Source organism: Solanum dulcamara, chromosome 1 (genome assembly GCF_947179165.1).
Source record: "Solanum dulcamara chromosome 1, daSolDulc1.2, whole genome shotgun sequence".
NCBI classification, from domain to species: Eukaryota; Viridiplantae; Streptophyta; class Magnoliopsida; order Solanales; family Solanaceae; genus Solanum; species Solanum dulcamara.
This window is the reverse complement of record NC_077237.1, coordinates 83,050,701-83,073,582: the sequence shown is the minus strand read 5'-3', so window position 1 is coordinate 83,073,582 and position 22,882 is coordinate 83,050,701. Positions and strand designations below refer to the sequence as shown.

The window sequence follows — 22,882 nt, the reverse complement described above, 5'->3', positions numbered from 1 at the left end:
TATATATACATATATATATATATGTATATTTTGATCATACTAATAAGTTATTGACCGAATAGTATATATTCAAATTTGTAGCTAGCATTTTTCTCAACACCAAAAATTTTAGATATTTTTACCTACTTGTATGAAATTTGGGTGGTGATATAATATTTTTAGGTCAAGTATGATAGGCATTGATTTTTCATCCTCAAACGTTTTTTATATTAATAAAGGGAATGCATAGATTTCTAAAAAGATTTTTCACCGGTTGTTCTTTTTTGAACATGTATTTAATAAATAATTTTTTGTTTTAAAACTTATTTTACATTATCAACGTGTATATATTTATTTTTAAAAAAAATTAATATATCAAGAATTGTTTAGTTTTTGTTCAAAAATGTACGGTTACATTTATTTTTATTTTGCATAATTTTGATTTGAGATGAATTTAATTAAAGTAACACACAGTTGTAAGTTATGTCATGTTGTTTTCAGGATGGCATATTATTATATTTGTTTATATTTATAAAGATAAATCCAAACAAAGATGGCCCCCCCACAATTTGCTAAAGAATTGCATTTGGTCCTAACCACTGAAAATGAAACGAGTGTGTTAATCAGTCATTCATTGAGAACTTTAAATTGCATGGTGGGATATTTGGGTGAAATATCAAATACTTATTTATTTTTAATCAAAAGTTTTAGATTTGAATTGTGGGGTGAAGTAATCTTTAGCAGGAAAAGCTTTACCTCTCAAAGAGTAAAAACATTTCGATATAAATCTAAATTAATCAAATCCCAAAAGAAATACTCGACTTCAGATGAAAACCTATAAAAAGAACTTTTTATAGGAATTTGCCAAACAAGAAAAACATGGAGAGATTTAATCAGCTAATCAATCGTTCTCATGCTTTGTGGGTCAATTTGTTTTTCCGTTTTTAATAGCTCATTGTGAAGATATTTATGAACATATGCAGATTCAAGATTTAATATTTGTGGATAATTTTAATTTTTTAAATTATGAAATTACGATTTTAATAATTAAAATTGCCAAATTCTAAATTCATAATTCCTACATTTTTTTTAAATAATATAAATTTTAAGCAAATAAAACTATTGAGTTCAGTCGAACGAAATCGTAAATCCTTGCTATTTAGTTCGTTAAAGGGAATCATATATGAGTTACGTAACTTTGTGGTACTTTCCATCTCATTGTTTCAATTCTAGATGAACAGTTCTTCTTTTTGTGTACCAAATATTCTTAATTCTTTTAATTCGCAAAGGGGCTTTTTGAAAAATCACTAAATTGACACAATTAATTATTAAGTTTAATAACTCATGTGTATCTTCGAGCTTTGACCAGCAAAATAAAGAAAGTTAGGGGCGTGTTCGGTATATCGATCGGAGGTGGACTTTATGTGTTTAATTGGTCAAAAATTTTGAAAAATATTTTTTTTAGAAAAATAAATTGCTTTAAAATGATCCTTCGGGATGGTCCAGTGGTTTGGGCTTGGAACTTCCATTTGGAAGTCTCAAGTTTGAAACACTTGCCAGCGAAAGCAAAGAGTTTGTTTTTTGGGTCAAGCTTGTCACATCGGACTTGCTTAGTGTGGGTTGTCTTTTATGTGTGATTTGCGAGTTATTGCATAGGCGCGGAAGTTTTGCCTTGTGCGCACTCAAAGAATAGCGACCGCGCATTTTTCTTGTCATAAAAAAATGCTTGACATTCCATCTTGATTGTATCATCCCCACCCTTCAACATACCTCATCTTTAACCCCATGGCCCTATTATGTAGCTCCATTCCCACCACCCCACACCCACCACCCAATTATTGGGTGTTTGCCTTGATTTTTTTACCACAATTTGATTTTCTTTTTTCTAAATGTAAAACTCAAAATTTTCATATTTAACTAGTCATTTCTCAGAAAAAAATTATGACTTTATAAATAGATTTTTTTTTTGACTTGATAGCATCTATAATAAATGCTTTAAAAATTTTATTTAGGAGGAGAATTTGTGAGACACAAGTCACAAATATTATGTTATTACTTGCGTGAACACTTTTTTATTCTAAGTGTTACGTGCATATTTGAATTCTTACCAAATGTTAAGGGATACATATGTAAATTACCAAAGGCATGACACTGAAGCCTAATAATGAGATATATCAAATATTGTCGATTATAACATGCATGTTGTGAGACACTTAACAATTACTGGATAAAATTCATTAATTAATTCTTATTCTCAAAAGAATTATTGTATTCTTCTTTAATCCCCTAATATTGTATTGAAGTCTATTAAGTAATAACATATTTGATTCTCTTAAACTAGAAGAGTGAAAATCTACATCTATCTTAACATTCATATACCTTATTTTGCTACTTTTACAAATAAAATTATATGTTATTAATTAATTTGAAGAATTAGGACCTATTTCTAAGTAAGATGTTATTGTCTTTGCATTAATTACTTTAGGCAGATAAAAAAAATCACTTGTCTAGGTAATCATTCCGTAATCATTTGCAGTGATTGATGTATACTCACGGCATAACAAGTGTATAATATATGTATATACACAAACTACATAGTGATTATATCGACTAAAACTTGGAGAAGAAAAAATAAAAATTAGAATTATTTTTTGTCGTGGGCGTTTTGGGAATGTCTTATAATGTAAAAAAAAATCCACTTTTTTTTTTAAAATTCATTTTGGGATGCCATTGCTTTCTGGTGTGAGGAAAAATGACAACCACTTTGTTTAATGAATTATTTTTCATGTGCACGTCTCTATCTTCTTCCCCATAAATTTCTCCTCTATTTTCTCTACCACTACCCACTAGCTTTTGTTTTTTGACAAATAAATAATACTATAATAGCTTACTTTTCTTTTTAGTTAATTTCTATTAAAAAAGAATATATATATATTTAGTAACAATTTTATTTCGAAATACACATTTTATCCTTAATGAAATAATTTATAGCTACACAAACATCTATCACTCATTTTAGAGCACAAGTTTCGAATGCCTTTCTTTCTTAAACTCTGTCAAGTCAAACTACATCATATAAAATAGAATGGAGGGAGTAATTGAGACTCTCTTCCGACCACTTTATATGCGGTCCTTATTAAAAAATAGATGATCCAGAATACTCTTAGTCCACTTCTACTTGTACGTCTATTATATTAAAAATAAATGTCTATTTTGAAAAAAGATAATTTATCACTTATTTAGTTCTTAATTTATTTTTCATTGTTAGCTATAGTCATTCAAAAGATAATATAATAAAATAGTGATTTCATTTATTGATTTTCAAGAGATGTGTCAAGTCATGTAGTCAATATTGAACAATAAAAATAGATGAAAAAAAGGATGTAGTTGAAATTAATTACTAAAGCGATATTGTTTTGAATTAATTTTTATTATTAAAATAATATTTATTTTGAGACGGAACGAGTAAGGATGGTAAAATTTAAGAGAATTTTTGTCCTTATTAGACTATTATTACAATGCACACGATATGCCGCATATATAATGCCGACTCCTATGTTTTCACATACAACTTTGTCAAAGATGATGTCTCTCAAAACTAAAATAATCATTTTTTAAAAGAATTGATTAGTGCTTAATTCCTCTTTGACCATGCACTTTTAATATAACTAATTTAGTTTCTTCTCTATCAATAATTTGCTCTAATTAAGTAATACGTCACCACTTTGTTATATTGTTAAATCAACAGATTTCTATTAGTAATATATATGTTTGGTTTAGTCAAATATCATATGATTTATATGGACTACCTAGGTATTGACTCACTTGTGAGTTGTGACTAATAATTAAGTGACACATTTCTCAAGAAAGATGGTTGTACAATGTGAATTACTATATACTCCTCCTCTGTTCCATTTTAACTGAATTTCTAGATCTTTTTTTATTGTTCAAAGTAGTTGAATTGTTTAAAGTTCAAGATAAATGTTTGAAACTGTTTCCATGTTTATCTTTTCCATTAATGAAGTTTTGTAATTTCTTAGGAGTAAACTACACTACTTACAAAGTTATACTCCAATAAAATACTACTTGTATTTATGATTTCACATTTAATCATCTTTATGATGATGATTAAACAAAAGGATAATAGAGGAAAATATGGTTTAAATTTTGTCCTTGAATACTTTTCTTAATATGTGTGGATTACCTTAGAAATTCAACTAATATGGAATAGAGGGAGTACTATATAATACTACTCCATTCATTCCATATTAAGTGAATTTTTGAGGAATTTTTCATTGTTTAAAATAATTGAATTGTTCAAAATTCAAGATAGATGTTTGAAACTTTTTCCATATTTGCCCTTTCATTTATTGAAGTTTTATATTTTCTAGGAGATAAATCACACTACTTGCAAAGTTATATTTATGATTTTATAAAGGGCAACAATGGAAAGTATGGTTCAAATTATGTCCTTGAATGTTTTTCTTAATATGTGTGGACTGCCTCACAAATTTACTTAATATGAAATGGAGGGAGTAGCTTTGTTCACTTAAATACATTCACATATATGAAAAAAAGGTCATCATAATTCACACCCATACACATATATAATTTAATTGTAATTAATTAATTAATACTTCTACCTTCAATTTTTAACTTAATCGAACCATAGTATATTAATATGATTTGATGTATGTTCGATTCTCTAGCGGATTCGCCCTATTGTTGCCTCCTATTCTTGAAAGAGTGATCAAGAGGCTTAGAGAAACCTTTAGCATGATATATGCTATCATCGAAGAGACTTTAGTTATATCTTAACCCGTGATTAAAGAGTGAGGAGATCAAAGAAATCGTAGGCCTCACTGAAGTCCTTTTAAATAAGGGCTTCATTCAGAACTCTAATAAATCATATCAAGGACAGAGAGAAGATGCCCCGTCTAAATTCAAGCTAGGAAAGTTAAAAGTAGGATATCTGATATGACGTTTTCAATGTTCTCATGATGGCATGGCAACAACTGCGAATTTATAGTCTAAACAGTCCATCTAACACTAAATTCAACAAACTTGTTTAACTTATTTCTTATGTACTCCTGTTTCAACGATAAAAGTATAAATGATGACACAAACAAAGAAAACCAATCAATAACAGGTTTTAAATTCACAAATTCTTTAATTTGCCTCACCAACTTTAACTGCTACATTACAAGAGAAGACTAATCTCTATGATTAATTAAATGTTTTAACAGAAGCAACAACATACGACCTAGGTCTGAAAGGATACACCATATTAAAAATGATCTGGTAATTAATTAATGAAAATAGCTTAATTGCTGTTAAAAGACTTGTACTCCTAATTAAAGTCTCTACAAAAAGCTGTTTTTGTTGTATGAAGATATAGAGACTTTACCACTGCCTATGAGGTTGTAAGGATTAAAAGGTTGTTTCCAACAAACCCTTACTCAAAATGAGTGTAGTAATGTTTCAACAAAAGCATGTCTTCTCTTTTTGTTATTTTCTGGAAGTGCATTATTAAGAAATCACTTACATTTTCAACGCATATACACTGAGATAAAGTAAACAGTCAAACGAACATATTTTGACTTGCATAACAGCACATTTCAGTTCAGAAGACCACAACAAGTAATATTAATTGCTAGGAGTGCAATAGATATTCATCAATAACAAACACACCACAATGTCTTCACTCAGTACTCGTCTCCTTCATCACCGCCTTCTTCATCGTCCATTTGAGCACCAACCTCCTCATAATCCTTTTCAAGAGCAGCAAGGTCCTCACGGGCTTCACTGAACTCACCTTCTTCCATACCCTCAGCAACGTACCAGTGCACAAAAGCACGTTTGGCGTACATCAGATCAAACTTGTGGTCAATGCGAGAAAAGACCTCTGCAACACTAGTTGAGTTAGAGATCATGCACACAGCCCTTTGCACCTTGGCAAGGTCGCCTCCAGGAACAACAGTAGGTGGTTGGTAGTTGATACCACACTTGAATCCAGTAGGGCACCAGTCAACAAATTGGATAGTACGATTGGTCTTGATGGTGGCCACAGCAGCATTGACATCCTTTGGCACAACATCACCACGGAACATGAGGCAGCAGGCCATGTACTTGCCATGGCAAGGGTCACACTTAACCATCATAGAAGAGGGTTCAAATGCGCTATTTGTGATCTCTGCAACTGAGAGCTGCTCATGATAAGCCTTCTCAGCTGAAATGACTGGAGCATAGGAAGAAAGCATAAAATGGATTCTGGGATAGGGAACGAGATTTGTTTGGAACTCATTCACGTCAACATTCAGGGCTCCATCAAACCTCAAAGAAGCAGTCAGAGAAGAAATGACCTGGCATAGGAAGCACATAAATTACTATCAACTATTGAAGAAATATGTAGTATGTAAGACAAAGTCCAGAATGATATGCTACTAAATTACCTGTGAAATAAGGCGGTTAAGGTTGGTGTACTTGGGGCGCTCAATGTCCAATGAGCGCCGGCAAATGTCATAAATGGCCTCATTGTCGAGAAGAATTGCAACTCAGTGTGCTCAAGCAGGGAATGAGTTGAAAGTACACTGTTGTAAGGCTCCACAACAGATGTTGAGACCTGTGGTGAGGGATAAATTGTGAATCCTAGTTTTGATTTCTTGCCATAGTCAACTGAGAGACCCTCCAGTAAAAGTGACCCAAGACCAGAACCAGTGCCACCACCAACAGCGTTAAATACCAGGAAACTTTTAGGCCAGTACAGTTATCTGAAAGCTTCCTAATGCGGTCCAAACAAAGATCAACTATTTCTTTCCCAACTGCACATAAGATACAAAGATGACCAACTGCGCACAACTGAGCTGAAAAGAAAAGTAAAAAAATGCAGAGTAATATCTATACTTGTATAATGGCCACAGGCAAAGTTGTTGGCTGCATCTTCTTTGCCACTAATGAGTTGCTCAGGGTGAAATAGCTGTCTGTATGTTCCTGTCCTGACTTCATCAATGACAGTAGGCTCAAGATCTACAAAAACAGCACGGGGAACATGCTTTCCAGCTCCAGTTTCACTAAAGAAGGTGTTAAATGCATCATCACCTCCTCCAACAGTCTTGTCACCCGGCATCTGGCCATCAGGCTTTGGAAGAGATGAAAAATAATCTTCAGCAACACAGGATAATAAACTGGTTCTTGAAAAGCGAAAAAGAAAAATGGATTGTACACAAACACCAAAGAAATATACGGAGAACAGAATTCCAAAAACTGATAATCTAATTCATATAGTACTCTTTTTATATAAATTATTGAAAAAAAAGATATTACAACATATATATACCAAATCAGTACCATTTGAAGTATTATATGCATTATATTAGGGTAACTCACATGACATATATTATCATATATTGATTGGATAGCATAGAAGACTGGTTCATGCCTTAAGAACACTCTTTAATCCTCTATATGATACTCACATGGCATATATACTGTTGACAGCCAATTTTGGCTTGATATTTTCAAAATTAATACTCTCAAGTTTTTTATTCATTAAACAATTTAAAATGTGTTTAAATGCAATTTATCGATAATTATCTTTATTTATGAAAAAATTAGAATTTTCATCAGTTTAATTTAACTATATTGGTGTTTCTGTCACAGTTCGTTGATTATAAACAAAATCATGTTTCAGTTTCATTAAATCATCAGTTTTTGTTGAATTGCATTTTTTACATGCCATTAATTACATTTGTTATAATATATTCATCATCATTTTTAGCACAATCTATGAAACACAGATAAAGTATTAACAAATACAGATAAAGTACGTAGCCCATCATTTTGGGCACATGATTTTACGTGTCATGGTTTTGGACAAATGATTTTGTACAAAGAGTGGTTTTGAATTGTCTATATAACTTTTTACTTATATCCAAAGTAAAAGGGGAAGGATAACTTTTTAGATTTAGGTAAAAGAAAAGTGCATTTTGAGTATCTATTTTTACTGATATGAATAGATGATGTTCATGATTTTTCTTTTAGCTTATTTTGATAATTCTTTTGTTCAATTGAATTAATTTTGTGTGGTTTAATTTCTCTAATAACTTTGTTTTTTCTGTGTTATTGATGCTTCTTAATTGGTACTGCTATGATAGCTTGAGAGTTGTTTTGATTGTTTTGGTTCTCTTTACTATTTGTTGAAGTTTTAGTTGTCTAAAAAAAAAAATCTCTTTGTTGGTGGTCTGATGGCTCGCCAAAGAAGAAAGGAAGAACAAGGGTTTATTTGTTTATATGTTTTATGCCCAAATCTAAAAATTTATCCACCACCTTTTACTTTGGATACAAGTAAAAAGTTATATAGAAAATTTAAAACCACTCTTTGTATAAAACCATGTGCCCAAAATCATGGGCTATATACTTCATTTGTATTTGTAATACTTTATCTAGGTTTCAATGTATTCGTAGACTCTGGTATTTGGTTTATTCTTTATAAGAAACACACATCGACCGTCTACGATAACCACATGATGTATATCATACACCGACATACTATCATATACTGACATGACATCATTAAGGATCGATTCATTTCTTTAAAAACAAATGAGCTTAGTCTTTCATGAAACCAGATTGGTATATATCATATATTGACAAGGTATCATAAAAGATAAGTTATTTTATTTCTTATCATCAAAAAGAAAAAGTAAAACACAAAAAAGAAGACATAAATATATGAAAGAACAAAAAAAAAAAAGAGACAGAAAAGAAGAGCTTAGGGCATCTCCAACTATAAGCACTATTTTTTACACCAAAATGGTGGACTCTCTTTTATATTATATTATTTTCTTTTATTTCATAAAACAAATCCTTTCTTTTTTACATATTCATCTCATATAATTAATATTCCTTTCTTAAAGTGCCAACATACCCATCCACTTTCCCTTTCTTTATAGAAGAGAGAAAAGGATATAAAGGAATATTCTTTTTGATGTACACAATAGTGTAATGGGTGAAGTTAATTTCCACCATTTGGGTGTAAAAATAGTGCTCAAGTTTGGAGATGATCTTAAAAGATGACACGCTCAACTAGTGCTGACTGAAGCTAACATCATCCCGAAAAAGACAGGCATGAGCACTTCAACTTTGATGGACAATTATGTAGTTTTCCCAAAAATATATGCGTCTATTACTATAACGATCTATACTTAAACACTACATTTTATAACAATGTGAAACAATCAAAAATTTACACATGCACAAAATATATACACTTCCCATTCAATCTATTCAGGAGCAATGCACAATTCAAACAGATCTAAACAAATATCAATTTGGTAATGCCAGATAGGTTTATCAGCACTACTGTTGCCTATTTACAGGAAGAACAACAGCGATAAGAAAGAAAACAATTACCAAAACCGCACACATTTAGCTTCCATTTGGCCATAAATTTTGAACTGAAATAAAAGATAATCTAAAAGGCACAAAAGAAAGAGGAGACTGTGAGGTGAGACAGAGGGAGCAAGAAAGTATTTTGTATTACATTTTGCGGTAAATATTCACGCTTATTTATCGGCTTGAAGTGGGTTGCTTTCTGACAAGTCCCAACTCCCAAGCATATGTGTCAAGAAAAGGAAGTGTTTTATCACCCGTCATTTCTCCAAGTAATGCCAGCTTCTCAAATACACCTATTTGGCTTGTCAAATACACTTTAAACATACTTTTCGCACAGATCTATTCAGAATCAACTAGATCTACAAAGAAACAAAGCTCATTCATGCTAATAAAAATTCAAACAGATCTATAATATACACAGCGACGTCAAGTTTCCGAACAACAAAGTGCTCTCTGAAGAAGAAGAAGAAAAATGAAAAAGCATGTACCTGAATGCCATGTTCAAGGCAATAAAGCTCCCAGCATGCATTTCTGACCTGCCCACTGTGAATTGATAAAACAGTTTTCAACAAACTTATAAATTGAGTAAAAATAAGTCAATTCAAACATGCTACTACTAATTGGTTCAACTGAAGGCAGTTTTTATATGAGTATCAAAATTGGGTCTCGATAAAATCTAGGGACTGGAAGAAAGAAAAAAGTCTGAGGTGAAATAAACCATGGTTAGTTAATCGAGTTTGTCATTTGAAATAAAAAATATAACTAAATTTGCTCACATAATAATTTGATCCGAAAATATCTTTATCATCAATAATGTTTAGGCTCATACATGATTACCACCCTTAATTAGCATTAAAATACTTCTTACTCACCTCAATTTTGCGAGACACTCTTTTATATATATTTAATCTATTTCTATTTTTTTAAAAGCGTCATGTAATTATTGTATCTTATTATGAAAAAAAAATATTTAAAAGCATAAATTACATGTTTTATGTTATAGAAGATACTTTATTGGTGAAAAAAAATCCAAAAATCCCGTATCAAACCAAAAAATAAAAAATCTTGATTAAAAAAAAATAATCAAAGGTTTAATTTAATTTATAAATTTCAAAAAGCTGACATAATTAGTTTGACTTGATAAATAAAAAATTGAGCTAAACCAATCTATGTACACCTGAGAGTACTACATAAAGTTTTAATAAACTTGCTTTAAAAAAATTTCGTAATGCTGCTAATTAATTTCTTTCAAATAATTGAACCCAAATTAGATTTTAAAAAAAAATTGTCATCACTATCTCGAGATCCAAGGGTGGAGGAACATCCAAATATGAATAATTAATTGGCCACCCTTTATCGAAAAATTAAGTCGCGTGTATAAATAGAATATTTTCAGTTGTTGGGTCATATTAATAACTGCACACTCTTAAACACAATTGGGGTTGATAGTCCAATAGTAATTGTGTTCAGTCAGTGTCCAAGATCTGTTGTTCACTTCTTGTTATAGCGATTTTATAACACCCTTTTTTAATTTTAAAGAAAAAAGAAGGGAAATAAATAGAAATAAATGTCTATTGATCGTATCTAATAGCTAGTCCTCTCACCCGGTTATTCAAGCCCATGAAATACGTTTTTTTTTAGGGAAAATATCAAAAATTCCTATTTTTTTAACTCTCTCCCTATTTCACTGATACATCACTTTTACCTTATATCAGTTACCTAAATTTACGCCTATTCTTTAGCCTCCTTGATGGCAGTTTCTTGTTATCAATTTCAGTCCATCTATTACTCAATTTCAAGAATTCAAGTAAGGTATATTCAAGTTTTTCCTTTAATGGTGTCTCACTTCATTCTCACCTTCTTCGATTTCCTCTGTTTTCTTCTGTAAATTTTTTTCTCACATTGTTCACTGATTCACATGGAATCCGCTCCATCTTTTAGTGTTGGTCTCACTCAGTTGAATAAAAATCAAGAAAATCTTGATTCACCGGACGAGGTTAGATCCAAACATCGTAACGATCCATCAGTGATGGATAAGCTCCGTGAGAAATTGAAATTAAAATCTCAAGTTCAACATTCACCCAAAGAAGCCAACAAGAAGATTGAAGGAGTTTCAACACGCCCTTTTTTTTAATGTGGTTTTTTACTGCTCCTGATACATATAATTTTATGTATCAGATTCGTATGTATCAAGCTTGTATGAGAATCTGATACATCCTGTTTATATTTTTTTTAAATGTCATTTTTATAAAGTTTTACTAATTCCTGATACATATACTTTATGTATCAGATTCTTATCTATTTCATGATACATTGTCTTTTTGTATCAAATGCTCATATATCAGGATTTACTGCTTCTGATACATGTTATTTATATATCAGATTCTCAAGTATCAAGCTTACATGAGAATATGATACATCCTGTTTATATAATTTTTTAAAATGTCATTTTTCTAAAGTTTTACTGATTCCTGATACATCTATTCTATGTACTAGATTCTTATCTTTTTTTTGATACATCATTTTTTTATCGGATTCTCATGTATCAAACGTTAATGCTCCTGATACATCTTGTTTATGTATCAAGATATAATGCTTCTGATACATCATGTTTAAATATAAAAATTAAGTTGTATTTAATCAGTTTCCATGTCAATGCAGGGAATGAAGTACGTCATCAAGAAGATCCCCTCACACTCCCTAAGATTCGGCACTGCATATACGACTAATTTTATTGATGATTTCAAATCATAAATAAGTGATGAAGCTATACAATTATTTCGACAAACCATACTTGGTCACTATCTAGATATGCCACAGTGCAATTTTCAAGGGCAAATCATCAAATGCCTCTTACTTCTTGAGGTCGAGCAAAAAAACAGAGAGGAATTGCACAGTATGGGTGCATGTCTGTAATGTCTGGAAGGCCAAGGATGATTATGTTAGCGACAACAATGATCCAAAAAAACCTAAGAGAGATTTCATACATCCTGGTCAAGGAGAACTGATGGACGTCGAGTAGTTTTTTTTTAAAATTTTATAGTAATAGAATGTACAATTATATTTTTGCACCAATAGTAAATATTTTTTTTTGGCTATTCAACAATTTAGCAGACTTTTAAGTTTTTCTAATATTTATGTATCATATTTTGATTTATCAAACTTGAATGCTTCCGATACATCTACTTCATGTATCACATCGTAATATATCAAGATTTAATGATTCTGATACATCTATATTTTTGTATCAAAATCTCATGCATCAATTATTTACAGCTTCTGATACATATTGTTTATGTATCAGATTGTAATGTATCAAGATTTAATAATTCTGATACATCTACATTTATGTATCAGAATCTCATGCATCAATCTTTACAGCTTCTGATACATATTGTTAATGTATCAGATTGTAATGTATCAAGATTTAATAATTCTGATACATCTACATTTATGTATCATAATTCATGCATCAATCTTTACAGCTTCTGATACATATTGTTTATGTATCAGATTGTAATGTATCAAGATTTAATGATTCTAATACATCTACATTTATGTATCAGAATCTCATGCATCAATCTTTACAACTTCTGATACATCTACAACCTATATCAATACAACATGTTATGTATCAACCATAATCCAGTTGACAAACTAATACAACAACCTTTAAAGTATCAACCTTAATACGTCGAATGTTTATGTATCTGCTATTCATATGTATCAGATTCGAAATTACTATCAATACCAAGTAACTTACAATGAACATAATTACCAACCATCCATATATCAATTATTGATATTCAATTACTATTCTGGTTAATTGATATATGTATCAAATACAACCCACAATGTAAAAAAAACTATGTAAATGTAAGTACATGATCCAAATAAAATGTATCCTGGCATAACAAAACATTATTTCTCTTTGAGAATGAAATTACAAGTCTTTCTGTTATGGCCTTCATGGCCACAACGACTACAAGAATTTGTGCTCGTTCTTATCTTCTCACTAGAGTACTTTTTTCTTCCTTTCTTTGGTCTTCCTGGAATCCTTTTGTATCTTGGTGGCAAGACGAATTCTTCCAAAATTTCTTTCAGAATAGAACAATCTTTCTTATCTGGCATTGGAACCATTGGAAATTCATAAGTAATTGCCAACGCCTCTGGCTTGTAGTAATCAGAACAGTATGGGTGCATGTCTGTAATGTTCTTGCTCTTCAACACTGCAATTGCGTGTGGACATGGTATCTCGTCTAATTGAAACCTGGCACAATTGTATGTTTTTCTTTCAAGACACACAATGTATCTTATACCTGACTCATAAACAGAATAAAGATATTCTGATGAAGCAATAATCTGCATTAAATAATTATCACAGATATGTATCAGCAATGATGTATCAAATACAGAAATGATGTATCAGAACTGATGTATCAGATAATACTGATAACAGAAAATACAAAACTGATGTGTCCTATAGCTATGTATCAAGCAACTATGTATCAAGTAGATAACTTTTCCAATTTAACTGTGATCTCTTTTATTTAGTTAACTAGCCTTTTTTTGGTGTGTGGTGAGATAACTGTTGCGATCCTCTGTTGTGCAGACAAAATTACTTAAAAAAAATAACTGGTGTGTACCTTCATTCTCGAACACTTCATTGTGTTTGATACTAGGATATCTTCGAATTTCCTACCCAAAGTATGTTTTGTATAAGCTGTTATTTCCCTATTTTTGCAGTTCCAAGCACCAAATAACATTCTCGTTTGCTCCAAAAAGTCAATTATAGGCAGCTCTCGTGCTTCAACAAGACATCCATTGATATACTCTGTTTTTGAGTTTTCTTTCATAGTCAAGATATGTTTCTTTTTTTAAAGAATTCTTTGCCTTAATTAGCATGGTAATTGATTGAAACAATCAATCATAACTTGAATTACGTTACTTCCCATAATTAACCCAACAACATTAATTGTTTTACACCCAAAAACTGATGTATCAGCTCAGCAAGTAATGTATCAGAAATTTAAAAAAAAAAGGGAAATCGCGTAATTTCATAAAAATAAGGGATACATTGTAATTGAGCCTTTTCAGTATGTGATTTAGGTAAAGTTTACTTTTTTTTTACTATTATCATGAAAGTTTGTCGTATCATGAAAATGAAATTCACAATAAAAAGGATGCACAATTCAATTTTTTTAAAAAATATTTTTTATATAAAAAAAGTTATTGATAGAGATTTTTTTTTATATAATTTAATTATTTCCTTTGTCTATATTTACTTGTCTAGTATATAAAAATAATTATTCAATTTTATTTGTTCAATTTAAAAAATTAAGAGATAATTTATTATATTGTGTTTATTTTATTTCTACTATTAAATACTATTCATTTTCTCATAGTTAAATAACTTATAATTAATAGAAATGATATAGTAAAATTACTCTTCTATTTATTGTATGTTAAAGGTATGCCAAGCTAAACAGACAAGTAAAGAGGAATGAGGGAGTAGTAGCTAAAACTATTTTTGTTGACCTTTCTCTGTTAGTTTTGATTTATACCATTGGTAGTTTTATAATTATAAATTTTCATGTGATTTAGTTAAATGATAATTTAATTTTAAATCTAGGCGTATCCACTCATCGGTAATTAAAAAAAAACATTTTGTGTACCCATTTAGCTAAAACAAATTATTTACTCTTTAAAGTTTGAGCACACAAAATTTCAGACTCCATCACTGTCTCGATCTCAACAACTAAAAAGTGCAAAGATCACGAACAATTATGATTCTAGATTAATTATTTTTCATTTTGTGTCTTCTCTAATTACCATTGATGTCTTAATAACTAAAGTATGTATAGTAATTTTTTCATATATTTACCTAGTAACGTTTCCACTGGTCATACCACACATTCGCCACATCCTTGAGCAGGTAGGAAACCAACTCAACACCCTCAACCTCGGTAGTATGCATCGCTTTCAAGATCTTTCACATCTCATCAATGAAATTTTGAGGATCCTCCTCAATCTTAGACCCTGTGAAGACTGGCGGGTTCATCCTCAGAAAATCTCTAATTTTTGTGGTGGCAGATGACTCTTGGGAGCTAGAGCTAGGAGTTGGTGAATATGGTTACCCATCTGGGAAGCTACCAGTTGAGTGAGCATGACAATAGCTCCTCTGAATTCCACCTTCAAAGTAGGAGTGATCTGAACAGTAGTATTTGGGGTACTTCAGTAGACCTTGAGGTCGGTTCCTAGTTCTCGGTGAAGGCATCTCTGACTGTGGAACCTCAGTGCTGGCAGCGTTCCTCTGACTAGTTGTACGATTAGGAGGCATGGTCTGCAACGTGTTAACACAAGAATTAGAAAGGAAGTTTTATAGAGTTAAACTCTATCGCACGAACTCAGATTATGAAAAAAGTGAAATAATTCATAATGTCCTATAGCTTTTTGATTATAAGTGTGTTACACGACACACCCATAAATAAGCAAGACTCTACTAGACACGGCTTGATAGACACCCTAGGACTCTTGAACTTTATGCTTTGATACCAAGTTTGTCACGCCCCGAGAGGGTACCCTAGGCGTGGCCGGCACTCAGAAACCATCTCTGGCCTCCGAGAGAATCACTTGGTCTCATCACTCATTCGTTCATCATCGGAAGACTTAAGTGAAAATAAGAATACTTATGTGGATTCGCCATCATCAACATCAAAGGAAAGAAATAATCCTTAGAAGAAATAATTTCAAAGGAGAACTACTCCAATTACATCATCAAACTCTGTTTGCGAAGCCTCTAACACTATCAGATGTTGTCAATGACATGTCAATGGCTACCTCAAAAGAAACATAATACTCAACAATAATAAAAGGATAAAGAGTTCCTCCGAATATAAGAAGGATTCACCAAATAGCTAGAAAGTAATGATCTTCAACGATACGCCTGTTGAGGATCTCTAACACCTGTATCTGCATCATAAAACGATGCAGGTCGAATGATGTCAGTACCTGAAATGTAGAGTATGTAAAATGGCAAGAAAGTAAGGACAAATATCAAGAAATTTCTCTCAGGAAGACTCAACTCAGAACTCAACATCAATATGTAATGCAAGTTTAAAAATAATAACAAGTAATGCTTACTCAGTTGAAAGTTTTTCTAACCGAAAACCATCACTTATGAGCTAGTGATGATACAACGAAGCGATGTCGTTGCCACATCTATTCAATACCTTGCCAGGGTAAAGGACATCACCATCTTGGATCCAATCATCAAAGTCCTCTTTTGGGGATTTAAGAGGCATAGCCTCCATCTTACGCTGGTTACGTAGTTCTGGGGTTTGAGTCAATTAAACTCTTATCCAACTCGGTACTCAATACTACTCCCAAAATATGTGCTCATATTAATCTCATCATCTAGTCTTATTAGACTTTTATTTAAAACATCAAACTCATCTCATTACATGTTCATCAATCATTACACTTCAAAACATCATTTACATCTCATCAAAACATCTTGCTCAAAACATCATTTAATCCAAAGAATCAAATTCATTTAAACTCAATTCTTTTGCTTTTTCAAAACTCAATAAAATACATATATAGTATTAATTCAAATCACTCTTTTTGTCAATGAATATTAAAAGCCAACCTCTTTATTTAAAACACGCATAAAAATATTAATGAACATCAAATCAATTAGGGTTCATGGAAAAGTAGCCACGAACAATAATTCCAATAATATGAGAGATAAAAATAATAATAATCTCAATGCATAAATATATCTAACTCAATAGAAGAAGAATTAAATCATTTAAAATTTAAGAATTAGGGTAAAACTCAACTATAACTCAATTACGGTGATTTTAACTATTGGGCGCATGGACGAACTCAATCCAATACTATGACTAACCTTATATACTTGAAATCTGAAGCTTTATTCCGAATTGAAGAACTCAATGAACACTCTTGAACCCCTAGCCTTTTCTCCTCACCGGAGCATTTTTGTACTACCCGGAGTATAAGAATCATCTGAATAGTATTTCTACACTACTAAAACTTAAAACTATATTTGAAAATGAGTAAAGAAGTGTATAGAGAGAAGATTTGCTTAAAAAAACTTGATGAATAAAATGAGGAAATAAGGTGGGTATTTATAGGTGTGGATGAGGGACCTAATAATAAATAAAAATAATTACAAAGAATGATGTGAAAAATTCAATGGAAGATTGTGATGTCATGGGTGATGTCAAATGAATCTAGATCTTTTCATGGTTGGTGAGATGAACCTTCTTTTAACGGAATAATCTTTTTTGGAGCTGCGTTTGAACAAGATAACTTCCTCATTAGGAATTGGTGTCTTTCATATGAATTGTAGCTCTAGAAGTCTACTTTCATGTCATTCAAGAATCAACCGATTTTGAACATCCTACAGTGAGATATGATTTTTCTTCTACAAACACTCCATTTCGTCACAACACCATGTCTTGCAAAAATTAATTTATTTGACCTACTTAGCCTCCGAATCGTAAGATATGGTCATGAAAGTTGTAGGTAATGATGTTTTGGTTATTTAGAAATTTGAATCACCTAATTTGGACCATCTTATGAAAAGTTATGCCAAAAATACAAAAGTAGTATTATTTTCGTCGTGAATTGAAACACCACATACAACGATTTTAGGGAATGTTTCAATACACCACACATAATATCAAAATCTGGTAAAGAGCCTCATTCATAAAAGAACACTGAGTACTACGTAAAATTTCGTGATCACTTAAATCTATATAAATGAAATATAATATTTATCAAAACATATGTAACGTACCGTGAATTTTACTTCTTTTTTTTTTACAATCATTGTCAGCACACACAAACGGATGGATAGTGAAGTGATGTTTGAGGACGAACACTTGATTCTATATATGCTTAACACCTTTCTTTCTTTTGTTTGTTTTACCCGTTAATCATTAAAAAAATTTATATCATCAGCCAAGTCATTCTTCTTTGGAGAAAAATCAGAATCGTCTACCAAATTGATTTGAATATACTAAAAGACAATTCAAATTTCAAATAAAAGGTAAATAAATTTGAAAAAAGGGAGAACAAAGAGCCTGTTTTCTATTTTAAAAATTTAAGATTCCATGACCAATCGGGTCGTCTTCTTTCGCTATTTGTCATCAACATTGTTGGTTCTTCGATGTGGTCATAATTTGTAAATTGTACAAATCTCCTTTCATTTGTTGTGGTGACAGTTTTTCCTCTTCTACTATATATAATACATATAGTGATATAGATATATGTGTTTTTTGTCTCTCAATTTTCCTTTTATAGATGTGTTTATTTTTCAAACCAAATTATAAATAATTTATATTCTAATTTAAATTTAAATAAAATCTTATTAGATAAACAAACAAATTTTAATTTAAGGAGGAAAAAATGAAATTATTTAGTTGGATCTTCAGATTTTTTGCACGTTATTTGCAAATACAGATTCAAAAGATTTTTAAATTTTAAATTTTTTAAATTAAAAAAAATATCTTATTATTAAATTTTTTAATTCAATTTTAAATTTAATATTCAATAATTTATTTTTTAAAAATTGAAAATTCAAGGATTTTTGTGTCGCGGACACTTTTGCCTCCCCTATTATATATAGATAGATTATTTATCTTATTTCTCATATTACTAGTCTCACATTTTTGTCCAAAATTACTTTTGATGATCTATTATTAGTAGGGGTGTACATGGACCGGGTTGGTTCGGATTTTTTACAAACCAAACCAAACCATTTGTGTCGGGTTATTAAATCTATAAACCAAACCAAACTAATAAAAGTCGGGTTTTTCGATATCAATTTTTCTCGAGTTTTTCGGGTTTTTTCGGGTTTTTCGGATTTTTCGAGTTTTTTCGGGTTTCTCGAGTTTTTCATATTATCTAATAAAAAGCACAGAGCAACGCTTCTTAAAAAGAGTTCTAGTACAAAATATCAACATATAAGATGGAGGAGAACACCGTTTGAAGTTTTAACTTTATAATATAACTTAATAAGATGATTTTTTTTGTATATTATTTAGATGGGCTTTTCAAGTCCAAATCTAAATGTAAGAAAGAAAACAAAAATTATGAAAAATTTTTAAAAAATATTTATAAATTACATTTTAATAAATATTTTTATGTATAACATAATTTAAAAGTAGTATATTTATAATCGAGTCGGTTTGTGTTCGGTTTGACTTGTTTTAGTTAAAAACAAACCAACCCTATAATGGTCGTTTTTTTTTTTCCAAACACCAAACCAAGTCAAACCAAATCACTAGTCGAGTTTTTTTCCGGTTTGGTTCGGTTTGTCGGTTTGATGTGGTTTATCGGTTTGCCCTGTACAACCCTAATTATTAATTATTAGTAATTTTAAACTATCAGCATACAATGAAAAGACTGAAACACAATAAATCCATTCAAAACAATTGAAATAAAAATACACTTGATATTGTGAAAAAAAAGATTGAAAAACATGAAAATAAACCAAAAGAAAGTAGAAATTTCATAAGATAAAAATAAGTCTTGAAAATATGCCATGTTCATGAGGTTCTACCACAACAGAGCGCTAAAGCCCAATAGCCGTTCACCCATTTTTCTCAAGTTGTCAAGGGACATGACCCTCCAAATCCTATCACTACTTTGGCACATAACTAAACTCCACAATATCATCATCAATTTCCAACTTAATCATGTCATCTTCATTCAAGCAAACTCTAGCTTCAATTCCATTTTTTGAGTCCATTAAGAAGAACATTTGAAATGGCACATTTACTCTACTCACCCAAATTGGTTTAGCCCATCCAAAATCAGACTCATTTAGAGGAAATCTACACATACTTGAAGTTGGATAAAGGTCGATTTCATCATCATTATACCCGTCTCTTATTTGATTCAATGACTCAATCAATATTGAGAAAATCTCTTCACTTGAAGCATTTGCAATGTCTGATAGAACTTTGTTCTTTGCATTTCTAATTAAGGTTACAATTTCATGTAATTCTGGATCTTGGTTGCTCTGAGATGACACATATTTGATTGGAATGTCAAGGTAGAAGTTTCCATAAAAGTTCTGATCTTCGCCTGCACTCGAAAAGGGAGTAACAGTTTAGGTAGGTAAAGAGAACAACAAATAGTTAAGACATGAAATTCACAAAAAAGTAATATGCTGAAAAACTTTTTCCTTTAAGGGACTTTAGGCTGCGGGGATCTATTAATCAGGATCTCAATGTGTACATCAGACACCAGATTAAAAAAAGTATTTTTAGACGTGATAGTCATACAATTTAACTCAGATACTAAACTAAACAAAGGTATGTGATGGTTGACTAGAGATGAGTTTAAAAGGAAGGAAAGACCTTTGGGACTTGCAGTTTAAAACAAATAATAAATATTCATGTGATTATAAGTCATTTCATTAATAGTAAAATGAAAAGTTTAACATTATGTTGTTTCTTAATAGAAATGTATCATTTTTTCATGACAAACTTTCTTTTTAAAAAGTAACACGTACGTAAATTGAGACAGAAGGAATAACATGTTACATGTTCTTCATACCTACTAGTTTTGGAGATCCTCTTCCTCTTAAATTTATGGCAAATTGTAGCATGGACGGCCTATTGTGACCCTGCCTCAACCTCACCACACGCATTAGGCTTCTCCAAATGAGTGCAGTCACAACTTCAACTCTTGATGAATAATTCAAAGACTTGTTCACATTTTCCTTCAACTTAGATATTGCAATTTCATCAAACATGAAAATCCTAGTAGAAATTTTCATCTCATATCCTCTAGGCCTGCCTTTCTTAATCATCTCAAAAATATTATCCTTAGGTGGAAATACTTCCGCCAAATTAGAACGAAATTGTAAATTTCTCACATTCCCTTTCTCCATTCGATTAACCTTAGCCCACTCATCGGTGATCGCGCAACCAGAGAATCCATCACCTGATGTGTGGACTATCTGCACGGCTAGCGCCAGGCCACCATGTTCGAACATGGTGGCCTGAATTGTCATCATTGGTCTATTTGGCAATTCAGCTAGCCTGATTCTTATCGGTGGTACAAAGAGTTTGACAAGGTCACTATCTTTGTAAGCTTTGTCCAGAAATTCATTCAATTGGCAATTCACCTTTGCTTCTAAGTAAATAACTCCTTGGTCATGACATTCAATGGAAGTACCTATAGACATTTAAAATTTAATGAATTAGCATATACAAAACTTGGAGTAAATCCTAAAATTCAAGAAATTAAAGTGGAAATGCCACTCTTTGGACCACTTTACGAACCTGTCTTTGAAAAATAGCTAATGTGTTGGAATTTCAAAATCCACAAGTGAAACTACTAAAATGCTATTTTTTCAATTACACAAGCTGAAAAGTGGCTATTTGCGACTCTCTTAAAATTAGATTATTTTGTTTAGGAAATGGTAACACACATTATACTTGTAAATTGAATACTAGAGTACTACAATTTGACACTTTGCTTATTTTTTGATTTTTTTCAGGCACGAAATTTAATGTTATATTACCATCTTCAGACAACCTTCCAGCAAGTTGATAAAACTTTGTTAGAACCTGAGACAGTGAGTTTTGTAGTTGTTTATGAACTTCTTCGGCGCGTTGTAGGTGGGATTTTTCTGGTGGAACTGGAGGGTAGAAGTAAAGAAGAGGCACAGCAAAATTAGGTGCAATTTGATCAAAAAATGATAACTTGTAGCAATTGAGATGACTTGGAGTTGATAATGATGGTTTTATAAGTTTTTCATTCAAGATTTCAATTTGAATAAAAGTTCCATTCAAATTTTGTTTTGTAATTTGGCTCATAGTATATATCTAGTGTTTAATTTGGCTTAGTTTTAACTGGAAAAACTTTGGAATTTTATAAATTTTGAAGTTCTTTATATTATGTTAGTTTACTGGAAAGTCACATGACTTCCAACTCCCAGGGAAGTATAAAACATCTTTGTTAGTCAACACTTCCAACCCCCAGGGAAGTATGAAGTTTGTTTAGCTGTCCTAAATTGACTCTCATGTGATTTTGTCATTCCAATTTTCAAAAAAGAATGACAGTTTGAAATGCAAGTACGAAATTATCTAATTATTCGGTCTTTAATTGAAAATTACTTTGATCCGACACAAATATTAAAAATATTTTTTAAGTTGATCTACAATAACATGTATAAATGTAACTCTATTCATACTCCAAGGAATTGACAAGCTATAAATCCACCAACAAATTGCTCAGCTACCATATTTGTCCATGACAAACTTCACGGATCTGACCTCTGCTTTTGAGGCAGAGTTATTTTCGATTGATCCTGACTTAAAGATAAAAATAATTTAGAAAAAAAATAATGAATATAAAAGAAAAAATAGACAGTAATAAAACTCCTCTACGTTATTAAACATTAGAAATATTATTACAAATTGAGACTCAAAATGATCTTTCCATTATGATTTCAAAAATATTT

At 31.1% G+C, this 22,882-nt stretch overlaps 1 protein-coding gene and 1 pseudogene across 2 annotated transcripts; both read right to left on the bottom strand.

Moving 5' to 3' along the window:
- Positions 1-5,555: 5,555 nt before the first annotated feature.
- Positions 5,556-15,712, bottom strand: LOC129894978 (tubulin alpha-3 chain-like; annotated as a pseudogene). The gene is made up of 8 exons (XR_008767710.1): positions 15,510-15,712; positions 14,019-14,070; positions 13,692-13,734; positions 13,453-13,601; positions 9,861-9,962; positions 6,883-7,117; positions 6,432-6,800; positions 5,556-6,341 (listed from the first exon to the last, which is right to left on the bottom strand). The product of XR_008767710.1 is annotated as a tubulin alpha-3 chain-like (transcript).
- Positions 15,713-19,813: 4,101 nt separating this feature from the next.
- On the bottom strand, positions 19,814-22,283 carry LOC129889816 (acetyl-CoA-benzylalcohol acetyltransferase-like). The gene is made up of 3 exons (XM_055965276.1): positions 21,941-22,283; positions 20,968-21,591; positions 19,814-20,493 (listed from the first exon to the last, which is right to left on the bottom strand). The coding sequence occupies exons 1-3, from the start codon at positions 22,233-22,235 to the stop codon at positions 20,048-20,050; spliced, it is 1,365 nt and encodes a 454-aa protein (XP_055821251.1). The 5' UTR covers positions 22,236-22,283; the 3' UTR covers positions 19,814-20,047.
- Between the last annotated feature and the right edge of the window lie 599 nt (positions 22,284-22,882).